General features: G+C 59.1%; 1 protein-coding gene across 5 annotated transcripts; it reads right to left on the bottom strand.

Moving 5' to 3' along the window:
* Positions 1 to 5969: 5969 nt before the first annotated feature.
* Positions 5970 to 23759, bottom strand: Ppp1r12c (protein phosphatase 1 regulatory subunit 12C). 5 transcript variants are annotated; one of them, XM_027921088.2, is made up of 22 exons: positions 23427 to 23759; positions 19935 to 20065; positions 19739 to 19857; positions 13859 to 14018; positions 11583 to 11727; positions 11418 to 11492; positions 10418 to 10491; positions 10221 to 10348; positions 9711 to 9784; positions 9324 to 9500; positions 9179 to 9246; positions 8589 to 8669; positions 8315 to 8405; positions 8086 to 8169; positions 7932 to 7998; positions 7720 to 7805; positions 7598 to 7638; positions 7396 to 7492; positions 7166 to 7270; positions 6886 to 6936; positions 6685 to 6735; positions 5970 to 6612 (listed from the first exon to the last, which is right to left on the bottom strand). In XM_027921088.2, the coding sequence occupies exons 1-22, from the start codon at positions 23742 to 23744 to the stop codon at positions 6526 to 6528; spliced, it is 2310 nt and encodes a 769-aa protein (XP_027776889.2). In that variant the 5' UTR covers positions 23745 to 23759; the 3' UTR covers positions 5970 to 6525. The 5 variants fall into 5 exon arrangements, with proteins under 5 accessions (XP_027776889.2, XP_027776890.2, XP_027776891.2 ...); XM_027921089.2 differs by having other exon boundaries at positions 7720 to 7802; XM_027921090.2 differs by having other exon boundaries at positions 9324 to 9482.
* Between the last annotated feature and the right edge of the window lie 300 nt (positions 23760 to 24059).

Raw genomic sequence — 24059 nt, 5'->3', positions numbered from 1 at the left:
ACCCAGGCTAGGTGCTGCTGAAGTGCTGTCCTTGGTTTCCCCTCCCAGAGCAGGAGCCCGGCTTCTCCTATCAGGACCGGGCCTGCGGGTACCCAGGGGCAGTGCCCAGGAGGGTGTCCCAGCCGCAGCCCAGCCACATTCCGCAGGTCCCAGGGTCCTCACTGTCTCCTTTGGCCCCACCTCTGAGTCCGCTGGAGCACCCCGGTCCCCAGCCTAGCACTGGAGAGTGTTCCTGGGTGGCCGCTCCCCTAGATGCTGCCCACGAGCTCTTTTTTTTTAATTTTTTTTTGTAGTTGTCGATGGACACAATGCCTTTATTTATGTATTTATTGTATGTGGTGCTGAGGATTGAACCCAGCGCCTCACACGTGCCAGGCGAGTGCTCTGCCACCGAGCCCCAGCCCCAGCCACGAGCTCTTTGTGGTGCTGCTGAAGTGCCTGTCCTTGGTTTTTCTTCCTGAGTTGTGCCCAGCGCCCTGGGGACTCTCAGTGGTGTGAGGCTGTGACCTGCAGGCGGGGTACTACCTGCTGTCTTCATCAGTTTCCCTCATGGCTATTAAACCATTCTCGCATGTCCATGAATTTTGGGTGGGGGGTGCTGAGGACTGAACCCAGGGGCACTTTACCCCTGAGCCACATCCCCAGTCCTCTTTAATTTATATTTGGAGACAGGGTCTCGCTAAGTTGCTGAGCCTTTTGAGCTCCCATCCTCCTGCCTCAGCCTCCCCAGCCGCTGGGATCCCCTGCGGGCCTTTCTGTCCACCCTGTACTCCTGGCCATTAAACTCCTGTAGTTTTTTCTCCACTTGGATCTGCGCTCACTAGTAGGATTCGCTTTTTCATTATCGATTTTAGTCCTTTTCCAGTTACCTGTTAGGACCCTGTTGAGTTCTTTCCTTTCTATCCATGAAAGACTGTTTGTTGTAAAACACAACAAATTGCTGCAAATTGAAAGGACCAAGGAGAAGCCTGGTTCCTAATGGACACTGAAAACGCAGAGGCTGTTTCTGAAACTCTCCCAACCTGGAAGGCCCTCAGTGGCAGTTGGCAGTGGTGACTTCGGAGGTGCTTGGCTTACTCCTTTGAAAATATCCCAGTTTTTCTTTATTTTTTTTTTCCCAGGGGGTGGTCATTCTGTCACAAAGCTACATCCCCAGCCCTTGTTTTTCATTTTGACACAGGGTGTCCCTAAGTTAGGTAGAGCCTCACTAATGCGATCCTCCTGCCTCAGCCTCCCCAGTCACTGGGATTACAAACATGAGCCACCCACCTGGCTGACCTAGGGGTTTCCTCCCCGTGGAATGGCTAGTTTATTGAGAAGCTCATAATCTGTCAAGAGTCAAGGGTCCACTGAAGTGTGTCTGTCTGCAGTTACGTTGGCCCATGGTCTCTCTCTCCTCTCTATCAGTAATGTGTTGCCTTTCTCTGTCTTCCTCTCCTTCCTCCACCATCCCTATGTGGCCATCCTGGTCCCCAGGTGTCCCCACAGCTGGTCCTCTGACCCAGTCCTGGTCCCACTTAGCAAATGTTGCAATCCTCTTAGTCCAGGCCAGGCTCAGCGGGACACAGGGAGAAGTAGTGGGGACTGGAGGGACGTATCAGGCTGTAGCTGGAAGTGGGGAGGGGACAGACTGCCTGGACACCGTGCACAACCTTCCCGCCTACCAAAGAGACCCTGGCACAGAATACCTGAGACCCCACAGGACACTTGAGGGGATGAGGGACAGAGGGGAGAACACCTTCAGAAGTTTCTCACTCCCACAACCAGGGTGGGCTTCCCCCTCCAGCCTGTCACCTCCATGTGACAGTGGATGTCCCATGTGCTCTAATATCCTTGCAAAAGCTCCCTTGAGGCCCCTGCCTTTAATCCCTTTGCCTGTGGGGGGACAGCAAACCACAGTGTGAGTGCCTGCCCTGTAGACTGGCTCCCAGCTGAGAGCCAGCCCAGGCCTGCCAGCTCCAAGTCCTGCAGAGCCCACCTGCTTCCCGGGTCTTTGGAGAAGGACAAGTGCCCAGCTGGACAGCCATGAGACTGTGGGGACACCTGCACCTTCTCCACACCTGTGCGGAGCCTGCTGTGTGGGATCGGGCCTTGTTTTTTCAGTGATCGGTGTTGAGCCCAGGAGCGCACGTGCTAGGCCAGTGCTGCAGCCCAGAGCCACCCACCAGCCCTGGACAGTCTTGTGCCCTTTCCACCCAGGGCCTCCTTCCCTTCCTTCCCTGGCCTCTCCCTCCTCCACCTGGGCTCCTCCCCACAGGTTCCCTGCCCTGGACCTAGTCTAGCTCACCACCTGTCTCAATCCTCTTAGAAGCAGGCCAGGCAAGCATCTGCCAGATCAAGGGGGGAAGGGCCTGGGGACAGTGGCAGACACTGCGTGGAAACCATCTAGAGCCCAGAGCCGTCTCCCATCTCTGAGCAGCTCTGAGGTTTCAGGCACAGCAGCAGGTGCTGTCAGGGTCTCTGGTCCCTTCAACCTCCACCCCAGGGAGGCAGCCTCAGGAAGGCCAGAGCTGCAGCGTCTCCTCCCCATGCGTCCTCAATGATGGACAGCAGGTGAAGCAGCGTGTAGGGCTCCCTGGGCTGCCTTTGTGTATTTAATGAAAACAGGAAAAGGAAACATTTTTCTCTTTTAAATACACTCAGCTCTCCAGCTGTGTATCCTGAGGATGAGATGGAAATTTGGATGTATTTATTTGCTTTTGTATATTAGAATTTCTCACCATAGAAATGCTCTTTTTTAATTTTTTTGTTTTTTAACAGTGCTGGGTGTTGAAGCCAGGGAGCTCCACCACCAGGCTACATTCCAGACCTTTTTATTTTTTATTTTCAGACACGATCTCCCTAAGTTGCTGAGGCTGGTCTGGAACTTGGCATTCACCTGCCTCAGCCTCCTGAGGAGCTGGGATTACAGGTGTGCACCACCACACCCGAGAAGTACTCTTATCTTTAAGAGGGTTTCATCTTTTCTTGCTGGGCATGCCCAGGAACTCTACTTGAGAGGCTGAGGCAGGAGGATCACAAGTTCAAGGCCAACCTCAGCAACTTACTGAGACCCTCTGGAAAAGTCCAAAAAATTACAAAGGACTAAGGAGGATATAGCTCAGTGGTAAAGCACCCCTAGATTCAATCCTCAGTACCAGAAAAAGAAAAGTCTACCGGGCTATGGTGTGGCTCCGTGGAAGAGAACTTGCTAAGGGTGCACGTGAGGTCCTGGATTCAATCCCCAGCACCACAAAGAAAAGAATCTTCTTGGTGCTTCTCCCTCTCTGCCAGTTGCAGCCCTCCACTGTCCGGCTGTCTGGATCCTGGTCTCCATCTGTGCCTCACCTCCTAGGGCCCCTTCTGGTCGGCCTCCTGTCCTCACTCCCCTCCTGCTGCGTCTCTGTCGCTGAGCCCTCCACCTCGCTGAACCAAGCACCCGCCCTGTGACCGCAGCCAGCTGCTACACCTCTGAGCCTCAGCTAGCCCAGCCGTGAAGCAGGGGTTAAAGCCGTTCACAGGCTGTCCATAGTGACTCCTTCCAAAGAGGACAGTGTGGGAAGGGGGAGGAGTAGCCTCACAGCAGAGGAACCCCGAAAACACTCCTCACCGGGTAATCCAACAGGTGTTCCTTTTGGGTCCCGCTGAATTGCTTACGGCTTTGCTGAATTGTTGAGATTGGCTTTGCATTTGTGATCCTCCTGCCTCGGCCTCCACAGACACTAGGATGAAAGGCGTGCACCGCTGTGCTGGCTATTGTTTTGGTGGCGGTGGATGCCCAGGTGGAACTCAGGTGCGCTTACCCACTGACCCACACCCCCCCGATTTTTTAATATTTTATTTGGACTCAGGATCTCCCTAAATTGCTGAGGCTGGCTTTGAACTTGTGATCCTCCTGCCTTGGCCTCGTGACCTGCTGGGATTACAAGTGTGTGCCCCCACGCCCAGAACGTTCTCGGGAATGCTCAGATCATCTCCTCCAAGGGCTCGGGTCAGCCACCCTCCTAATAAACTTTTTCCCAGTAGCAAAGATTAATGAACAGCGCTGGCATGGTCCGAGGCCGTTAAAGCTCCTAAGCCCCAGGATAGTGTGCAGTCCGCTCCCTGCTCCCGCCCCCTGCCTTCCGCAGGCTCCGCATCCTCTGCCCTCCCCTGGTGGCCGCAGTTCTCGCCAGAGCCTGTTCTCTGACCCTGGAACCATTTAGCCATCGTCTTGGGCCAGGCTAGACTGGGCAGCGCAGAGTTGGATCCGATTTGCAGGGAGGAGGGGGCAGACGTGACCGGCCGCGGGAGGGGCGGGGCGAGGGACGCGCTCACCGCAGACCCTGGGACGCGGTGCACGGAACAGCCCGCGCACTGAGTCCCCGAGGGGACCGAGAAGGGAGGGACAAGGGGGCGGAGGAAGGACGTGGATGGGGCTGAGAGAACGCCCTGGAGCAGAGACGGCTCGCTCCCCTGGCCGCGGAAGTGTGCACAACCTGGCTCCGACCTCCAGGTTGACCTTGGGCCCTGGGCTCGGCCTACCTCGTTGTCTCCCTCCCCACGAGGGGTCCGGTTTCCTCATCCAGAATTACTGATCCCTGGCACGTGGGTTGGTGGGACTGGTGCTGCGGTTCATGCCTTCTCCGGCCCTCTGGCTGGAGTCTAGAGGAAGGCAGCCCGAGGCCGGAAGAGCCGGCCAGTCTGCCGTGAAGGACTCCCTCCCGGAAGGCCGCTTCCTGCGAGCTGCGGCGCTAGCAGGGTCTCGGGGCGGGAAGAGCAGGCAGCCCCGGAGGGCGGCCAAGCTCTGGGCTTCTCCCCCAGGACTCGGTGCACAGGAAGCCCTGGGACTCATAATTCCAGGAACCTCAAGCTTTCCAGAATCTCATTGTTACCGCGCAGCGGGGCAAAAGGCTAGACTTCATCAATCGCTCCACAAATATCAAGTTGGCAGGAAAACCAGGCGCAGTGGCGTACGCCTGTAATCCCAGAGGCTTGGAGAGGCTAGGGCAGGAGGATCGCAAGTTCTAAGCCAGCCTCAGCAATTTAGAAAGCCCCTAAGCAATTTAGTGAGACCCTATCTCCAAATAAAATCTTAAAAATAGGGCTAGGGGTGTTGCTCAGTGGTTAAGCACGCCTGGTTTTCACCCCTGGTAAGAATTAGAAGTGGACAACTGTTCACAGAACCATCACCGGGAGTAGCCCTTGTAGGTAACTCGGGGTCCCACAGCCTGCCAAGATGAGATCAGAGACTAAGACCCAGCAGCTGGAAGGACAGAGTCTACCCTCTTGTGCAGGGACTCTGTGGTTCTTTGAGCACTGCTCACCTTCCTCCTGGACTGTAAGTTCCTTGAGGAAGGGGCCAAGACATTACTCCCCAGAGGGACCTAGGTCATGCTCTTTGTATGCACTGAGCACAATAACAAGAGCTGACTCTCCTTGTCCATGCTGGTCACTTTCATGGAGTGGCCCTGAACACTGGATGAAATATGTCCATGTTGTCCCTGGATGCCTCCCCTCCTGGAGCGAACTAGATCTTCATCTGGTTTGTCCACCACTGAACACCAGCAGGCAGAACAGGACCTGGCCCATAGGATGTGGCCAGAATTTGCCGAGCAGGCACACGTGCAAAGCCCATCTTAGAAGACACCACTGCAGGACCACTCTCCTGCCAGCCGCCTCCCTCCGAGAAGCCCAGACCCCAGACTTCCCTGTCAATCACCCCTCATTTTAAATGGGACTTGCTTCCAAGGGATTGTGGCAACCCTGAGTCCCTCAGCTGTGCTCAGGGATAGTGGTCCTTCCCAGGTGAGCCTGCCCACCTTGCCAGTGGTCATGTTAGCCTGGTCTGGGGTCTTTGCTCCAGCCGGTTACTCTTTCCGAAGTGGCCACCCCACTCCGTGAGCACCTAACCCTCAGCACCCCACCCCCAACTGTCCCACTGGTTTGGTCACAGACACACACAACCTGGGCACAGAAGCAGGAGACCAGCACCAGCTGGGACAAAGCCATTGGCAACATCACGACTTTTATTTGTGGTGCCTGTGCTTTATCTTGAAAATACCTTCTCCCCCTCCCCAGACAATGGGTGAGGAGGGGGCAGCAAAAAATAGAAGACGTCCCTCCTTATTGCACATGGACCCTATATACAGGCCCACCTGGCGGAGGCCGGTGGATCTCTTGGCACACTGCTGGATCCCTGCTCGGGAGGGGGAGAGTGCTGGGGTGGCATCACACGTGAGGTGGGGACCACCGGGACAGCCACTCTGGTCCTGACTACTACCCTGGCAATTCTTGGTCCTGTGTCCTTCCTGGTCCCATTTCTGGCCCCAGTCCCCTCTTGGCAACATCCCCCTACCTGGCTCAGCCTCCCACCTCCATCCTGGCCTCAGATGGCCCCCCTTGGCTCCTGGGAACTCTGAGCTTCCCTCCCAGTCTTGAGGCCCCAAGAGGCAGTATGGCTTCTCAGTGACTTCCCCTGGAGCCCTGTCACTCGTGTTCACTCGGGGAAGGGTGCGTGTGGCAGAAGCAGCTGTATAAATACGGGTGCGGGAAAAGTCCTCCAAGTCACTTGGACAGTTTGCTAATGACCCGGATCAGTGCTGCGTTCTCGTCCTTGAGCCGCTGGTTGTCAGCCCGGAGATCAGACAAGGCCTGGGTCATGGAACAGAATCAGCGGGCAGCCCTGGGCAGGCTGTGACCCGCCCACAGCATCCCAGCACCCACCTTCAGCTCCTCCTCCAGCTCCGCGGCCTTCCGCTCCAGGGCCCTGCGCTCCTGGAATCAGCAGGCAAGGTCAGAAGCCAGTGGGCTGAGAACTCAGGGCGGGGCAGACCAGGGGGCAGGTCGGTGTGGCCCTCCTGGTCCAGACCCACAGGGGTTAAGGCTGGGGACACAGTAGCTCCCACCCCAGCTGCCCCCACTCACAAATCTCTCCAGCTCCAGGAGGGCCGGCCTCTCAGCAAAGCGTTCCTGCCGCTGGCCAGAACAGAGAAGGCACAGGGTCAGGAAGACCGAGGGCCTGCTGTGGTGAGGACAGTGCAGGATGCTGGCCCAGGCCTCCTGTCCTTAGGTCAGGCGGAAGCCAGGGACATGGCAGGCCGCGTAAAAGCTCCGCCCAGATGGAAGCCGGAGCTGTAGCTGGGGACCCAGCCCAGAGGCCGAGTCCCGGGTGCGCTGGCCCCTGCTGCTGCAGCCTGGCCCTCACCTGCGTGGCCCGCTCCAGCTCCACCTTCAGCTGTGCCAGCCGCAGCGTGGTCTCAGTCAGGGCCTCACGAAGGCGCTCGTTCTCCCTGCGCAGCTCTGCATACAGCTGGGGGCGCAGAAGGCCAGCAAGGTCAGGGCGGGGCCCAGGGAAGGGCAGGGCCTCCAGCAGGTGGAGCTTGAACAGGGCCAGGGCGGTGGGCAGGTGAACACAAGTGGGGTGGGTTCTCGCACCTTCCGGAATCCCCCCTCAGGCTCGGGCTCGGGCTCGGGCTCCAGGTGGTCACGCTGCACGCGCTGCCTGCGGGCTGAGGGGCGGCCATCGGGAATACTGGAATGGGAGGCGGGCAGGCGTCACAGGCTTTGCGGTCACAGGTCACCAAGGCGCAGCCCGCAGACAGCCCCCATCCGCCCAGCCCCGTCCACCAGCGCGTACCTGCACTCGGGGCTGCCGTCTGCCGGCTCCGCCTCCTCCCCCTGAGGAAGGGCGAGGGGGGTTCAACCGGACATGGAGGGGGCACCGCCCGCCCGCCCCCAGGTCCACCTGAGCGCCCTCACCTCCGCGGGGCCCCTCCGCTCCTTGCCGACCTTCGGGTAGTCCCTGGCTGCCCTTGGTCCCTGGCCCTGCCCGTCGGGGGCCTCTGCTGGGGAGGGGCAGGAATCAGCCCAGAAGCCTCTGCAGGAGCCCCCCGCGGTGAGGAGCCCCCCGGTGAGGGGCGCCCTGGGTTCTGCCCCAGGAAGCACGAAGGCCAGGGGGAAGCAGAACTCACCTCTCTGGGCAGGGCCCTCAGAGTCCTCCACTCCAGGGACTCGGGGCCTGGGGGACGGGGCAGGCTCCTGCCGGGGAAGGGGTGGGAGTCGGCTGGATGCGTCCGCACCGCCCTCTGCCGCCCACTGCCACCCGCCAGGGCCGACCCTGCTCACCAGGCCGGGCAGGGGCGACTGCTCTGGCTCTGGGGCCCTCCCTGCCGCCTTCTCAGCCTCCTTTAGGTCTGTCAGAGTCACACCCTGGCAGAGAGAAGGCAGAGTGGGCCCCAGCCCTGGCCACCTGACCCGGGAGTCCAGACCCGCCCCCACCCCTCAGGCCCCAGGGGCTCAGACCCCAGCCCTCCTCCCGCAGCCCCAGGCCCCGAGCGCAGTCGGCCCCCCACACCTGGGTGGACCTCCGAGACTGGCGCATGAGGCGGGAGCGAGCCTTCCGCTGGGACTCAGACTCCTCATCCCGCACAGGCATCTGGTAGGACCTGCGTGAAGGACCGGACCTCAGGGAGCATTCCTTGGAGCTGTCCCCCTTCCCTCTCCAGGCGTCAAGTATAGAGGACTTCCCAACAAGCCCTGGGACTTGGTGTCCCTCAGAGCCCCCAGAGCCCGGGGCTCCTGGGCAATGTACTTTTCCCCTCGCAGGGCTCCCTGCCCTGGCCCTCTACCTTCTGCGGTCCCGGGAGTCGGCTGGGGATGCGGCAGAGGCTGTGGGGACATGTGGCTTCACTGGGGATCCAGGCTCTCTCCTGCAGGAGGGAGAGGAGTTACTGAGGAAGGAGGAAGCTGGGCAGCCCCAGGCCGTGTGGATCCATTCCCTCCCCAAGGACTACTCCAGTGGAGTCAAGAGCCCAGTCATGGCGGCTGGGACACTCAGCTCTGAGCAGGGGCACCAGGCAGGCAACAGCCCAAAAGCTGAGCAAAAGCTGAGCGGCTGCACTGGATGAAAGAGACAGGGGAGGACCAGGAGGGACTCAGGTAGTGGGGACATGTGAAGAGAGACCCCAAGGGGAGGAGGGGGAAGCCCCAGTATGTGAGGGGAGGCAGAGCAAAGGCCCTGGAGCAGGACAGGGAGAGGCCAGCAGGTCACAGTGGACCTCAAGTTCTGAGCTTGTACTTGACTTGCCAGAGGGAACCGAGGCAGTGTTGGGGGAGGAGAAAAAGTAGCCCAGGGAGCAAATGGACTTGCTCAGGATGCTGCTGCTAGGCCTGGGACCCAGACCTGCTGTCCCCCCGCCCAGGGTCCCCTGGAGCTCACAGTGGAGAGGGCTCTGGCACCTTCCGTGAGGGAGTCAGGGGAATTCTGGCAAGATGAGGCTCTGTGGCCTGCAGAGAGAGGAGGAGAGCAAGAGAGGGTATCTCCTGGGGAGGCAGGGCCGTCCCTGCCCACCTCACTTGCCTACCTGAGCAGTGGTCCCTTCCAGCTGGGAGGAGGAGGCCGACCGCTGCAGCCCGGCCCCAGGGGCTACCTCGGCTCCCCGCCGTTCCGGGGGACCCAGAGCACCAGAGCTCCCTGTCTTCTGCAGGTGAAAGCGCCTGGAGAAGGGGGTCTCTTCGGGCGGCTGGGCGAAGAAGGAGGTCTGGGTTATGGAGAAAGACCCCTCTCCTCAGAGGCTCCCAGTGCTAACCCCAGGAGGTCCATGACAAACCCCCACTCCCACCAGCTCTGGAGGAGCCACTAGAAAAGGCACTCAGTTGTCCAGGATGTGTGGACAGTCTCAACCCACCCACTCTGCCCAGAGGCCAACAGGCTTTATGGCCTCCCAGGACCTCTGGACACCCACACTAACCAGAGGGCTCGTAGGGCTAGGTGGAGGTGGGGAGGACACGCCATTGAGGGTTCTGGGTTCTGTAGGGGGTGGCTCTGTGGTGTGGGAACATGGGTGGAAGTTACACAATAATTACCAGCTGCTGATAATCCGAGATCCAAGCCCCTCCTCCCTCAGACCCAGGGGTCCAGGCCCAGCCTCCTCCCTCAGACCCAGGGGTCCAGGCCCAGCCTCCTCCCTCAGACCCAGGGGTCCAGGCCCAGCCTCCTCCCTCAGACCCAGGGGTCCAGGCCCAGCCTCCTCCCTCAGACCCAGGGTCCAGGCCCAGCCTCCTCCCTCAGACCCAGGGTCCAGGCCCAGCCTCCTCCCTCAGACCCAGGGTCCAGGCCCAGCCTCCTCCCTCAGACCCAGGGGTCCAGGCCCAGCCTCCCCCCTCAGACCCAGGGGTCCAGGCCCAGCCTCCTCCCTCAGACCCAGGGGTACAGACCCAGCCTCCTCCCTCAGACCCAGGGGTCTAGACTATGGCCCCACCTGTGAGGCCTTCTTCTCCCTCATCCTCGTCCCGGATGGGAGGCCCCCCTGCCCCACCGGGCCTGCGCTCCTTGGACAGATCCTGGAGGGAGATCTTCTCACGGCTGCTCAGGCGACACACAGAGCTCCTGGGGATAGGAGAAGGTGTGGGTGACCGCGCCCGGGGGGCCGTCCTCCCCTGGGGCTCCTCTGCCTACCTCCTGTGCTTGGTGCTGGAGGGCACCTGGGGCTCTTGGCCCCTGCTCTGAGATGCCTCCTTTTGGTTCCGAAGCTGCAAGGAGGGAAGGAGACTGCTGGGAGATGGTGCTGGCTGGCCCTGTGTCGCACCTCCCAACCCGAGGGCCACCACACAGCCGTGGTCCCAGTGGTGCCAGGGGCATCTCATGCAGGGTGCACCAACCACAGAGAGCTGTTTCTTGGGCAGTGGAGGATCTGTGATTTACTCAAGTGGCCTACACCTGGCCAAGCAGCACCTGAAGAGGAGATGCCCTGGTCCAGCAGACCAGAGCTGCCACAGGCAGGTGCTGACACCTGTCCTCACGTGCACCCACCCCAGGATTAGCCTCCAGTCTCCAGAAAAGGGACTTTCTGGCTCCCAGGGACACCTGCTCAACCCTTCTCCCTGTCCTCACATACCAGGACACTAGCCCAACCCTTGCTGCCCCCGGGATGGACAGGTAGTCCTGGCCCCCAGCTCAGGGCTTGCCCCAGGGTCAGCCCTGGTGAGCAGAGGACAGAGCATCCCAGGCTGCTGTTGTCCATCTCTGCACCTTCACCCAGGGGAAGTGCTGAGTGCTCCAGGGGCTGTCCTCCAGAAAGTGTTCCCCAGCACCCCAGGCCCGTGCCCAGGCCATCTGGCATCCCACAGTGGCCCACGCCTCCTCTACACTGATTCCCAGCAATGAGGCCCGCCTGGGGCTGGCTGGGGACAACTGGGGTGACAGGCCTCAGAGCTGGCCCTGAGCAAGGCACACAGCCCCCACAGCATCCCTCTGCCTGCCACTAGGTAGCAGGAAGCACTGTGCCCCTCACCCCCCTCCTCTAGCTGCAGCTGTGCCCCATTCACAGTCCTCTGCTGGAGCTGGGTCACCAGGCAGGAAGAGCACTCTGTGGCAGAGAGTGTCGGGGCACGAGGCGGTCCTCCCCAGCCGCCTCCCTGGAGCTGCTGGGAAAGGAGGGACCCGGCCTGAGACTCACGTCCTCCTGTTTCCGGGCCAGCTCCTCCAGCAGGCTCAGCACTTCCTCATCAGCCAGGTCACAGGGACGCTGCCCCTGGGTGGGGGGAGGAGGGGAACAGATGACAAATGAGGGGCAGGCACCTCTCTCCCACCCCACCCGCCACCGCCTGGGCACTGGCCTCACCGCATGGGTCAGAGAGTCCATGCCGCCACCGTGCTCGGCCAGCAGGCGGCAGGCATCCTCCACGCCCCAGTGGGCCGCCGCGTGCAGAGGAGTCCAGCCATCCCCATCCCGGAGCTCTGGGTCATAGCCTGCCTGCAGGAGCAGCCTGGGGACGGGGAGGCTGGGGTCAAGGACCACAGTGGGATGTCTGGGCTAAGGGCTGACAAGCCAGCTGTGCTGTGGCCATGGTACCAGTCCGTACTATATCCCAGCACTCCTGGATCCACTGGGGAACAGCCACTGCCCAGGCTTCTCCCGCCAAAGGACCCTGGGCCACCCACCCTGGCCAGCCTCTGGAGCCTGGTCCTCATGCCCAGAGAGGAAACTTTTCAGGTCAGCTGGTATGGGATCCAGGGGCAGCCCCAGAGGAGGTGGGTGCAAGGCTCCCCCTTTCAGGCCTCCAGCCTGTGAAGAAGAAGAGACCCTCCCAAAGGGGCCATCTTGGGGCCTGAATGCTGGGACCCCGCTGGCTTGGGCAGTGGTGCTCAGTGGTGTGATGCTCACACACCACACGGCTGGAGGCTCCGCTGGATGCCATGGCTTAGGGGTAGGGCAGGGCCGCTCATATCCCACCAGGTGCAGGAGACCCCCTGACTGCAGAATAGCCTGGCCCAGCAACTCCTGGCCAAGCCAGCTCACCAGCGAAGGGTCATGTCCCCAACAGCTCAGTCAAGGCCACAGGCAGGATTGTGAGTCCAGAGAATGCCTCAAATTCAAAATAGGGTAGGAGGAGCCTAGTTTGAGGGAGCTGGAGCTTGAGTCTGTCGTAAGAAAGGCAGGTGGGGATGACGCCCCGGTGGCTGGACTCCAGGCACTCTGTGGGCCCTGCAGACTCTGCCACTTGCCTCCCGCAGGCTGTATTGGACCCCCGGCTTCCGTGTCTCCACGCACCTGTGCCTTGGGCCTGCACTGGCTGTCCGCCCACTTGGTGCCTGTGCCGGGGCCTGCAGCAGGCGACCCCTCTCACCAGCTGCCTCCTGACCACCAAATCCCACGCAGGCCTCTCCCATCGCACTCATCTTCCCTGTCCCTAGTCTACACTTCCAAGTCACAGCCATCAACTGGAATGCTGCCACCCCCAGAGGACATGGGACAGTGTCCAGAGCCACTTCTCACACCTGGGGGATGTGCTTCTGGCACCTCATGGGCAAGGATGCAGCTTAACGTGCTACAGAGCACAGGAAGGCCCCTGAGCAGAAAGGCGGAACCCAGCACGTCTCCCCAGCGGGCCCAGATCTGTCCCATCACCGTGCCCCCAGCACCTAACAGGTATCAGAGACAAGCTTACTGCTACTCTCCACTTGTCCTGTGGTTTAGCAACACTGTGCACTGAACCAAGGGCCTCATGCGCGCTAGGCCAGCACTACACCACTGAGCTACACCTTACACCTCAGCCCTTTCTTTCCACTTTGAGACAGAGTCTGGCTAAGTTACAAAGGCTAGCCTCAAATTTGTGATCCTCCTGCCTCAGTCTCCTGGGCAGCCGGGATCACAGGCACGTGCCACCATGTTTGTCTTGTAGTGAGAAATTGTAACACACCTTTCACAGTGCCTGAGAGAATAAGGGGACACACTTCTGGGACACGGAAGGTCTAACAGCACACTTACATGGCCACCATGAGCCCAGCACAAATGCCACACCTGGTAGTGCAGTTCTTGCCCAGCTTACACACCCTGGTATAATTCAAATACCACAAACCGAACAGCTGGGTCATACAGGGTCCATTTTCTTTTCTCTTTTTTTTTGGTACTGGGAATCGACCTCATGGGCACCCGACCACTGAGCCACATCCCCAGCCCTATTTTGTGTGTGTGTGTGTGTGTGTGTATTTTGTATTGAGACAGAGTCTCACTGAGTTGCCTGGCACCTCGCCATTGCTAAGGCTGGCTTTAAACTCGTGATCCTCCTGTCTCAGCCTCCCCAGGAGGTGGGATTACAGGTGTGTGCCACGTGCCTGGCTCGGATTTAGTTTTCTGGCCATAGTGCAATTAAGCCAGGGGATCAGTAATGAAATGATAATTAGAAATTTCCGCAAACTTGAAAATTAAGGACCCACTTCTAAACCCACAGATCAAAGAAAGATCACAGATGTTAAAGTTCACAGTGAATGACAATGAAAAGACCACGGTGCAGCTCAGCGGTGTTCAGGGGGAACTCGCAGGTGCGGCCTGGAAGTTGCAAAGAAAAGTACAGCAGCACAGGAGCCAGAGACGGCAGAGGGCTGCGGCTGGCTCACCTCATCACCTCGATGTAGCCCTTGGCGGCGGCCACGTGCAGGGCAGAGGCCCCCGTGCGGGGATGCCGGGCCTCGGGCATGGCGCCCCCGTTCAGCCAGCACCTGGTGTCATGGAGCAGCAACTCCTCCTCGGCCCGCTTGGCTGCCTCCACATCCACACCTGGAGCACGAGAAGGGGTAACAGGTGGGCCTGTGCGTGGCCGCAGATCAGCAGGAAGGGCCAGCCCTGTGCGCCCCCAGGGTCTCTGGCAGGCTGCTGAGCACCTGGCCCTTCTCCCATCCAGTCAGGGAGCCGCCTTCACTCTTTGCAAAGGAAAACCCAGCGCTCATTGAGCAAACCCAGGCTTGGTGGGCACCCACCCTGCATCACCGCAACCCAACCCGAGACCCACCCGAGACCCGAGCACAGCGGGTAGGAGTGTGACACCAAGCAGATCGCCACACGCTGGGCACGTGCCCCGCTGCTCACCACCCGCAACTGCACTGCCCACCAACAGGTAGAGCAGACAGCTCCGCGGGCTGCTAATACAGGCACAGGCTCCCGAGGCCAGAACACTGAAAAGCTGGCTGCGCATGGCTCCAGGCAGGCTCAAGGGGCTGGCTGACCCACCGTCTGCTGTCAAGAGCACCTCCAGAGATGGGAGGTGAACAGGTATCTTTCTAGTGACTATTTCTTCCCTGGGACGACTATCCTGGCCTGTTGTGTGTGGTTGCAGTGTTGGGGTGGAACCCAGGACCTCACTCACTAGCCACTGCTCTCCCACTGAGCCACATCCCAGCCCTCTTACCTTCCAATTGTGCAATTTTTGTTACCAAGATGCTGCACTAAGCCGACAGCCTCAGATAGCTACTGAGCCCTTGCAATGCAGCTAGTTTAAATGGAGATGTGTTGGAAGTGTAAAGTGCCTGCTGGATTTTGATATATGGGAAAAAGAAGGTAAGGAGACCATGCCATTAAGTTTTTCCTTTTTGCAGTACCAGGAATTGAACTTGGCACTCAACCACTGAGCCACATCCCCAGCCCTACTTTGTATTTTATTTAGAGATAGGGTCTCACTGAGATGCTTAGTGCCTCTCTATTGCTGAGGCTGGCTTTGAACTCACTATCCTCCTGCTTCAGCCTCCCAAGCCATTGGGAGGTGTGCACCATCATACCCCGTGGCTCATGAAGTTTTTTTTAAAACTGATTACAATATGTAACAATATTTTGGATATACTGAACTAAATAAGCATTTCTTTATTTAGGCATTTGGGTCTGAGCCCAGGGGCACTTAACCACTGAGCCACATTTCCAGCTGTATGTATGTATTTTGTTACCAGGATTAAACCCAGAACACTTAACCACTGAGCCACATCCCCATCCTTTTTTATATTTAGATACTGGGTCTCACTAAGTACTAAAAATGGCTTTGAACTCACCATCCTCCTGCCCCAGCCTCCTGAGCCGCTGGGATTACGGGTGTGTGCCACTGTGCCCAGCTCTTTTTGAGACAGGCTCTCACTAAATTGCTGAGGCTGGTTTTAAACTTTCATTCCTCCCATCTCAACTTCCCAAGTTGCTAGGTTTACAAGTGTGGCTACTGCACCTGGCTTGTTTACTTCTGAAGCAGGGAACCTAGGATATGATGCATGCTAGGCAAGCAGTCTACCACTCAGTACATCCCTAGCCCTAAGATAAATTATTAAGATTAATATGTATTTTTTTTCTTTGCAGTGCTGGGGATTGAACCACTGAGCTATGTCCTCAAACCTTTTTATATTTTGAGACAGGGTCTTACTAAATTGCCTAGGCTGGCCTTGAATTTGCAATCTTCCTGCCTCGGCCTTCCAAAATCCTGGGATTATAGGTCTGTACCTCCATGCCTGGCACCCCAGTTTCTTTTTATTGTTAAAAATGCATCAACTTAAAATTTTAGTCTTTTGGTCACTCCATTGCATTTCCCCTGGATGGCAATTGCAAAGAACCCTCATGTACCACCACCAGCTTAAAAAGTAAATATTACAGTGGGGCATGGTGGTGCACTCATGTAATCCCAGTGACTCTGGAGGCTGAGGCAGGAGGATCACAAGTCCACAGCCAGTCATGACCCTAAGACCTTGTCTCGAAAAAGAAAAGGAAAAAGAAAACCATTAACACAGAATGTTAATGGTTAAGCACCCCTGGGTTCAATCCCCAGTACCAAAAATATAAATATCACAGAGCCAACATGAGGGCTGTGTGCCTTATCCCAATCTCACTCCACTCCCTCTGGCCCCCGAGTTTGCCACAATGAATATATGCTGTTGCTTGTGCCCTGACTACATATGGCAAACTTCTGCCATAAACCAATAAATGGGATCCAACACATGCAATCCTGGAAACTGTGATACTGTCCTGGTCCTATGGAGGCCAAATCCACCCAGGCTCTAGGTCTCAGCTCCAAGATGGTCAGTCGGGCCTTCTGGGTGACTGCAGGGACAGTGACTTCAGGCCTGTCTCCTTAGCTAGAGCCATCTGGTGCCTGGAGGGTCCTGGAGAACACTGGGGTGACACTGGACACACCCTCTCGCCCCACCCCTTCCTCAGTGGAGCCCCCTGTTGGGGCACAAGTTCTCCCACAGGGAGGGGAAGGAGGAGTTCACTTTCTACTTGGCCAGCAGCGTGCCAAGCACAAGCGTGCACACGTGTGCGTGTGTCGCCTTCTCCAACTCACTCTGCTCCCTCAACCTTTGCTGAGGTGTTGGTGAGGTCTCTTGCTTAGCGTTGGCAAACTGTGGTCTGCAGGCACGGGCACCCGTTTTGTTTTTCGCTTCTCATGGTGGTGGTAAAACAAACAAGACAAAACACACCATTTCCCTATTTGAAAGGGCAGAGTCCTTTGGGGATATCCACCAAGTGTGCAACCAGTGCTACTACCCAGGCCTGAGCGTTCTGGTCATCCCAGATGGAAACCGAGGGCCCACTCGTGCCTCCCGAGACCCCATTGTGCCTCAGCACCTCCACAGCCAGCCTGTTCCAGAGGCCACCTATGTTTGCAGGCGGAGCCTTAGCGGCACACAGCCACCCATGCCTGTTCTTTCTCACCTGACCCAGGCCCTCTTCCCTCTGCAGCAGCTGGGAGACCAGTCAAGACATCAGCCCTGGAATGTCTACTGTCCAGCCCTTTTCAGAAAAGGTCTGCTGTCCCCTGCTCAGATCACCCACTGGTAGGTCACTGCTTCATCCATTCTGTCTTTGGAGTGGGCTTGAGCCTCTCGGCACTGCCAAAAATACTAGAATGACTTTTTTAAATGTTTTAATTTTTTGAGATAGGGTCTTGCAAAAGCTGGCCTTGAACTTGTAATCCTCCTGCCTCAGCCTCCCCAGACACTGGGGTTACAGACAGGCATCACCATGCCCAGCTCTGATTTTTCTGGGGAGGGTTTTTGTTTTTGTTTGTATTAGGGATTGAACCCAGGGACGCTTAACCACTGAGCCAATCAACAGCCCTTTTTACTTTTTGAGAGAGGGTGTCGATAAGTTGATGAGGCTGCTTTTGAACACAGGATCCTCCTGCCTCAACCTCCCTGAGTTTCCAGGGTTATAGGCGTGACCACCACGCCTAGCTGGCAGGGGATTCAAGGTTACCCACAGAAGTGGAAATCACCCGGGGCTGTCTGTGGACTGGGCTCATTTTACTGGCTGCCCTCAGGTCTCAGCCTTGCTGTAGCCGTGTCAAGAGTTCCCATGGTGTGAATGGGTCGCATTTCATCTATCCACCGTCAGGTTGCTCAGGGCTGTGCTGTGAATGCAGTGTGTGCACCGTTTTCTGACTTGCACCAGGGTGGAGAACACCCTGCCTGCCTCAGCACTCCACTCCCTGGACCAGGGGCCTGAGGTAAGCTGGCCTAGGCCCCTGCTGTCAGAACCTCCACTGCACAGCAGCCCCAGAAAGGGGAATAGGGAAGGGGACGGCTGCCTAGGACAGAAGGAGCTGTCAGGAGGACCAGTCCCCAGGGGATTCTCCATCTCCTGGATGCTGAGGGCCAGCAGGAGGGACAAAAGCCTCTTTGCAGCTGGGGTGCAGGCTGCAATCCAGGCCTTGCAACTGTCAGCAGAGGCCCTGACACTTGGGGCCGTGGTCTTGGGGTAGCATCCCAGCCCAGCCCCGTAGCTGAGGTCCTTCCAGTAGTGCCACTGTCCTTTGTTCCTGGCAATCCTATAAGCCAACATTTCCCAACCATATATCGTTCCTCAGCCTCTCCTTTGCCCCACAGCAATGGAGTGTGGGCCCCTCTGAGAAGCTGGGGTCAACTACAATTTCTGCCATTTCTTCAGATAACACAGAATGTTGGACGTTCATGCCCCACCCCACCCCCAGGTCTGGGGACTCCAGGTGAAGACCTACAAGGGGTGTGCAGTGACTGTCCTTGTTGGAGACGCCAGCTGCGTATCAGGGGCCAAGAGTTCAATCTGCAGCAGTCTGAAAGTGGCTCAGAAATGGGATGGAGAGAGGGAGGAAAGGAAAAAAAGAAATGCGTTTATGTCTCTATGTATGGGAAGAAGGAAGTGAGAAGGAGGATGGGAAGGGGAGTGTGAGCATGCACACCATCAGAGGACCCTCAACACTGGACCCCACCTGGGGATGCCCAAGAGGGGCATCCACTCAGAAAGCAGGCTAGTGGGTGCCTAGGGCTTGGGGTGGAGCTGGGGGAGGGCTAAGGCCTGTGGGGTTCCTCTCATGGTACTGACTGCACAACTCTAAATGTAGTAAAAACCACTGAATTGTGCATTTCAAATGGGTACATTACAGGATATGTGAATTATTTCTTTAAAAACTGCTTTTAAAACAGTGACTATCAGCAGAGGTTACGCGGGCATTCATCACACTACCTCTGTGAGAATTAAGTTTTTCCAAAATAAAGTAAGGAGACGGGAGGGGAGAGCCCAGTTCTGCAGCTGACGGTATGGCCTCCCCCACTGAGCCCCAAGGGCAGCTCCCAACCTCCCATGGCCTCCATCCCACCTGCTCAACATGCCAGTGCCCAGCCCATAGGCCTCTCCACCCAGGCAGAGACGTGCAAGGCAGACGAGCCGGGAATCTGGGCACCACCTCCAGCTTCTGCTCCTCGCCAGCCTCCCTTACCTCCCAAATGGTCCTCCAGACCCACAGGTAGCACTGTGCCCGCACTGGGCCCTGACAAGGTGACAGGTGCATTGTCCCTGCTTTATGAACTAAAGAAGCCGAGCTTCAGGAACACTGGAGTCAAACAGCTGGCCACAGGTGGCACTGGGAACCAAGCCCAGTCAGGCTGCAGAAGCCACACTTGCAACCAGGGCTCCTCCAGGGGCATCCCTCAGGTGTCCCCTGCTCCCAGGGACCAAGATGGGCTGCTCAGCATCCCCCACCCAACATGCTCCCGGAAATCCTTGCTTCTATCCCTGAACTGGGGAGCTGTGGCCCCTCAGTTTACACCAACCATCCCCTGAACACACTTCTCAGGAAGATGAGGTACTCGCACCCTCACCTAGCCCTGGAGAGCCTTTCTAAGCAGGACACCCCCTCCCTAGAGACACAAGTGCTACCACACAGAGACTGAACAGGCTCCTGAACCCCACTGGAAGAACCCAGGGTACACAACCCTCAGACCTCAGGGGAGACCAGTGCCCAAAGACCCCTGTAGGCCTCTGCTCCCCCTCAGAAAACACACCACCTCTGGCTCTCATGCAGCCAACAAGGGGGTGCGCTCTCCCGTGCACAGCAACCTGGGAGATCTCCCCAAGCACAAGCACTAAACCCACCACTTCACAAACAGGAAACAGAAGCACAGAAATGCCAGAGAAGCCTGGAGGTGGGCTGGGCCTGCACCCAGGCAGCCTGATACGGCAGCACTCGACCTGCATGTAACACAGAGGCCCACCTCGGTGGGCGATCTCCGCCTTCAGCAGCCCCTCCATGGCGTCCGACTCGGCCAGGTCCAGGGGCAGGTCACCATCACTGTTGACGGCGGCAATGTTGGCCCCATGGCTCAGAAGGTACCTGGAGGCAAGGGCAGGTCAGGGCTGCCAGGTCTGGGCCCACCACCCAGTCCAGGTCCTGCCCACCCCCTGCCTCACCTGGCAATGTCCAGGTACCCACAGGAGGCAGCCACGTGCAGGGGTGTCCAGCCCTCATTGTCGGCCTGGTTCACAGTGGCACCCTGCTCCACTAGGAAGCGCACCACCTCCAGGTTCTCGTCGATGCAGGCCTGGGGTGGGGACAAACCCATCAGTTGGGCCTCACCTTGTCCTGCATGGAGGCCCAGCAAGGCAGGACTCCTGAAAAGGACCACGAAGCAGACCCAGGGTCCAGTGAGAGTGGCCCTGGAGAAAAGGGCCCTGATGGCCACTAGCACAGGCCCTGAGGCTCCTCTGGTCACCCAGCCGTTTAAGCCAGCTGGGTGTCCAGAGTTCAGTGGAGACAAGAGGACTTCAGCAGCCTGAACAGGACCCAGATAGAGAAGGGACAGGATACCACATCCTGTATGGAACGCCTCGATGGCACTGTGACAGAGCACAATCCACACTCACTACCTGCAAGACAGGGCTTCCCGTGTTCTAAGGGGTGAGGCCCAGCCAGGCTGGAGAACACTTGGCCGCAGACCCCCCAGGGACTATCCTTGAGGGGAGCCAGGACTCTGCCAGGCTGGTAAAGTCACCACATCCCCAAGACAACCAGGTTCGAGGGCAAGATTCCCACAAGGGGCATGTTCCCTGTGCCTAAGGCCCAAGCAGAAGGCCCTCTAGCAGCCAGAGGCCTACTGTGCACTCGGCCATCCTTTCTGATCCTCCTGCCCTGAGCAACTGAAAGCTCAGGGAAACCAGAGCCCGCACCAAGTCAGCACAGCACTGAGGGCCAGAGGAGGGAGTGGGGCTGGAGTCCATGTGGACGTGGGTGAGCACTGGGACCTGAACTGGGTTCAAAGGAAAGGGGATGGGCATGAACTCTTTTGAGTCCTCAGAATAAATTAACCCTCCAACTCCCTCTTCTCCCAAACTACCCATCTGGAGAAAGGGGAGGCAGCTATGAGGGCCAAGAGCATGAAGTCATGGAAACTCAGGCTGCAAGAGGGGGGCCACATGTGCCCTGGGAACGGGATGAACTCTGGGCTCCGTTTATTTCTACCCGGTTGTCATGGTGATGGGAGGGGGGGCAAGGAGGGAGATGGGTCTTTCCCTTTCAAGGACCTGGCCAGGCACAGGCATCCATGTGAAAGATGCCTGAGGCCTGGGCACCAAGGACCTAGAATCAGGCCCAGTTCCTCCTCCCTCAGACCCAGGGGTCCAGGCCCAGCCTCCTCCCTCAGACCCAGGGTCCAGGCCCAGTTCCTCCTCCCTCAGACCCAGGATCCAGGCCCCAGTCTCTCCCAGCTCAGACCTAAGAATCCTGGTTCGCAGCCCTACTGCTCCAGACCCACTGGTGCACAAGCAGGGAGAGGGGAGGAGAGGACCGGTCTTGCCCACCCTGAGGCAGGACTGAGGCGGGAGCACTCAAGGAACATAGCCGGCCAGGTAGTGGGGGCTTGGGACCAGGCTCAGGGAGGATTCCGCCAGGTGGAAAAACTAGCTCAAACTCTGGAGTCACCAGGTTATTCCTGGTGCTAACACCAGGCCAGTCCCAGGAAGCTGGTCCCCCACACCCAGGCCTGATGGAACCTCAGCTCTCACTGGCCTCCACGCTGAGCGAGACTCCCCTCTCCTCAGACCACCCAATCCTTCAGGCCTCCTGCAAAGCCCGGAGGGTAGGCTCGCCAGGGCTCGCGGCGGAGGAGACTTGTCTAGGAGGCCACTTGGTGGGAAAGGACAGAGGGACCCCCTGAGTCCAGTAAAGGAGGTTGCCTGGGGCCTGGGGGATGCAGAGGAAAGGGGCTAAGGAGCCCTCGCAGGGAAGCTCCAAGAGGAGCCAGGGCACGGGAGACGGAGAAGGAAGGGAGACTCCGGTGCCTGAACCCTTCTCCTGGCCTGGTAAAGAACTCAGACCCACGGAGGGAGCCTGCTCCGGAGAAGGAAAATGTCCCACACAGCACTGGGGCTTCCGCAGGCAAGGAAGGCGCAGCGTCTCCCCAGGGGACACCTGTGACACGCCAGACACACCAGCCCCAAGAAGGGAGCTCTCCATACATGAGCTGCCCCCACCCTAACCTCCTGGGGAGGGGCTGAGGGAGGCACAGAGGGGAAAGGCTCTCGGGGCTGGATCAGCATCAGGCCTGCGCGCGCGGCTGCTCTGGCTCTTCCTGGGAGTCTGAGAAGGGCTGGCGGAGCCTCCCAGCTCCACGCCCAGCCTCAGCCACGCTCTTTCCAGGGTCTCCTCTGCTTTCTTCAGTAACCAAACTACAGGGGGCTTAGCAAGGCGAAAAGGCGAGAAAGGGGAGGAGATGGGCTCTGCCCCCAGAGAAGGAAGCTGCAGCCAGGAGGGGGTGCTGAACAGTTCAGGAGCCCAGAAGGAAGGACTGGGGACGGGGCGTTCTGTGCCAACCCTGCTCCTGGTGGCACCAACCTGATACAGAAGCAAACAGAACCAGGGGAAACCCTGGGAACATAAAGTGGCACTAGCTCTAAGACACAGGCAGCAAGCAGGGTGTCTTTAAGGGGACAAGGGGCTCTGGAGGGGGAGGCTCCAGAACCCCTGGGGAGGTGACTTGACACCAGGGTTCGAAGCCTTCAGAGGGGGAAGCTGCCCAAATGAAGAAAGTGAGAGGTGACCCAAATCCACAGAAGGGGAGGGTGTCTGGGCAAAATGACCAAGAGAATAGAGAAGGAGCTCAAAGTCAGAAGTGGGATGCTTTGAGGGTGCCAAGGAAAGGGGAGAATGCAGAGGACAAACACCCCAACAGAAGGCCCAGCTGGGAGGAAAAGGGAGAAGGAAGAGAGAAACTGAGTCCCAGGGTACAGCAGATATGGGAGGTGACCCTACAAGGGAAGATGTGCCTCGAGGAACAAGGTACAGAGCTTAGACGCCGCTGGCAGAGAGGGATGATCCTAGGGCAGCAACAGCCGCGGCAAAGGAAAGGAGGAGTGTGGCATAGGTGCAGCCTGACGGTGGCACTGAAGGATCTGAGCCTAGCCAAGGAGGTGGCCAGGCCAGGCGCCGCAGAAGGAAGGAAGCACAGGCCCACGACAGAGGGGGATGCAGCTCCGTGGAAGTAGGACCTGCCTTGAAAAGGGAAACTAGGCCAGCGTAGGCATGGACGCCAGCAGACCTGCAAAACTAAGCGGTTCACGTAGGAAAGTGATGGCAGACTAGATGGCAGAGAGGTGGCACCGGTGGAGGTGGCACAGACGAGTGAAGGGCGAGCGGGGTCGGGAAGAGGGCAATGGTGCGACCCGCCAGACTGAGCTGTCAGAGATGGCTCACGTCCTGCGGAGGACCGCGCAAGGTGTCAGGGGCCAGGCCAGCGAGAGCTGCTCAGCACAAGGACAAGGAAGCTCGAGGCGGGCCGGCGAGGCGGGATAGCAAAGCGGGCCGGAAGACGGGGCAGCACAAGACTGAAAAGCCAGTGCCGGGAGCAGCGGTGGCTCGGGCCCGGGAGGGAGGACGCCAGGGCGGCGCAGACGAGGGCGGGCGCTGACCTGGTGCAGGGCGCTGATGCCGTCGGCGTTGGTGGAGTCGAGCACTGCGCGGGCGGGCGGCGGGGCGGCAGGGTCGGGCTCGGCGCCGGGGCCCGGGTCCGCCGCGCGCAGCATCAGGCGCGCCTCGTCCAGGTCTCCGCCCGCGCAGGCCGCCAGGAACTCGGCGGCGCGCTCGAAGCGGACGGTGCGGGCGCGCCGCTCCGCAGGGCCCGGCTCGGAGCCCGCCCGCGCCCCCCACTGCCGCAGCTGCTCCTGCCGGCGCTCGCGGGCCGCCGCCGCCGCCCCCGGGCCCGCCGCCGGGCCGTCCTCCCCCGACATCGCGCCGCCCGCCCGCCCAGCGAGCGAGCGAGCGCTCTGCGCCGAACCGCCGCCGCCGCCGCCCGCCCCGGGGGCCGCCGGGAACTGCTGTTCGCCGCGCTCCGCCTGGGGACCGTGGCCCGGCGCGCTGACGTCACGACGCCGTCCCAGGGCGCGCAGGGAAACGGAGTTCGCAGCGCCGAGAAGCCAAACGCCCGATGGGAAGGGGCGGGGCAGAAGCGGGCCGCGGGGATCGCTGGGAAAAGGAGTCCCTGGCGCAAGTTGCTCTGCTTGCTGTACGCGGAGGCACGCTGGGAAGTCGCGGCTCCAAGGCGT

Source organism: Marmota flaviventris, chromosome 18 (genome assembly GCF_047511675.1).
Source record: "Marmota flaviventris isolate mMarFla1 chromosome 18, mMarFla1.hap1, whole genome shotgun sequence".
Taxonomy (NCBI): Eukaryota; Metazoa; Chordata; class Mammalia; order Rodentia; family Sciuridae; genus Marmota; species Marmota flaviventris.
This window is presented reverse-complemented; position numbering and strand designations above follow the sequence as displayed.

Coding starts and splice junctions, on each gene's coding strand:
- Ppp1r12c (XM_027921088.2), bottom strand. CDS start 23,744: ATGTCGGGGGAGGACGGCCCGGCGGCGGGCCCGGGGGCGGCGGCGGCG. Junction 9,247..9,323: donor TGGAAGGGACCACTGCTCAG/GTAGGCAAGTGA, acceptor CTCTCTCTGCAG/GCCACAGAGCCTCATCTTGC. Junction 6,613..6,684: donor AGCTGGAGGAGGAGCTGAAG/GTGGGTGCTGGG, acceptor TCCATGACCCAG/GCCTTGTCTGATCTCCGGGC.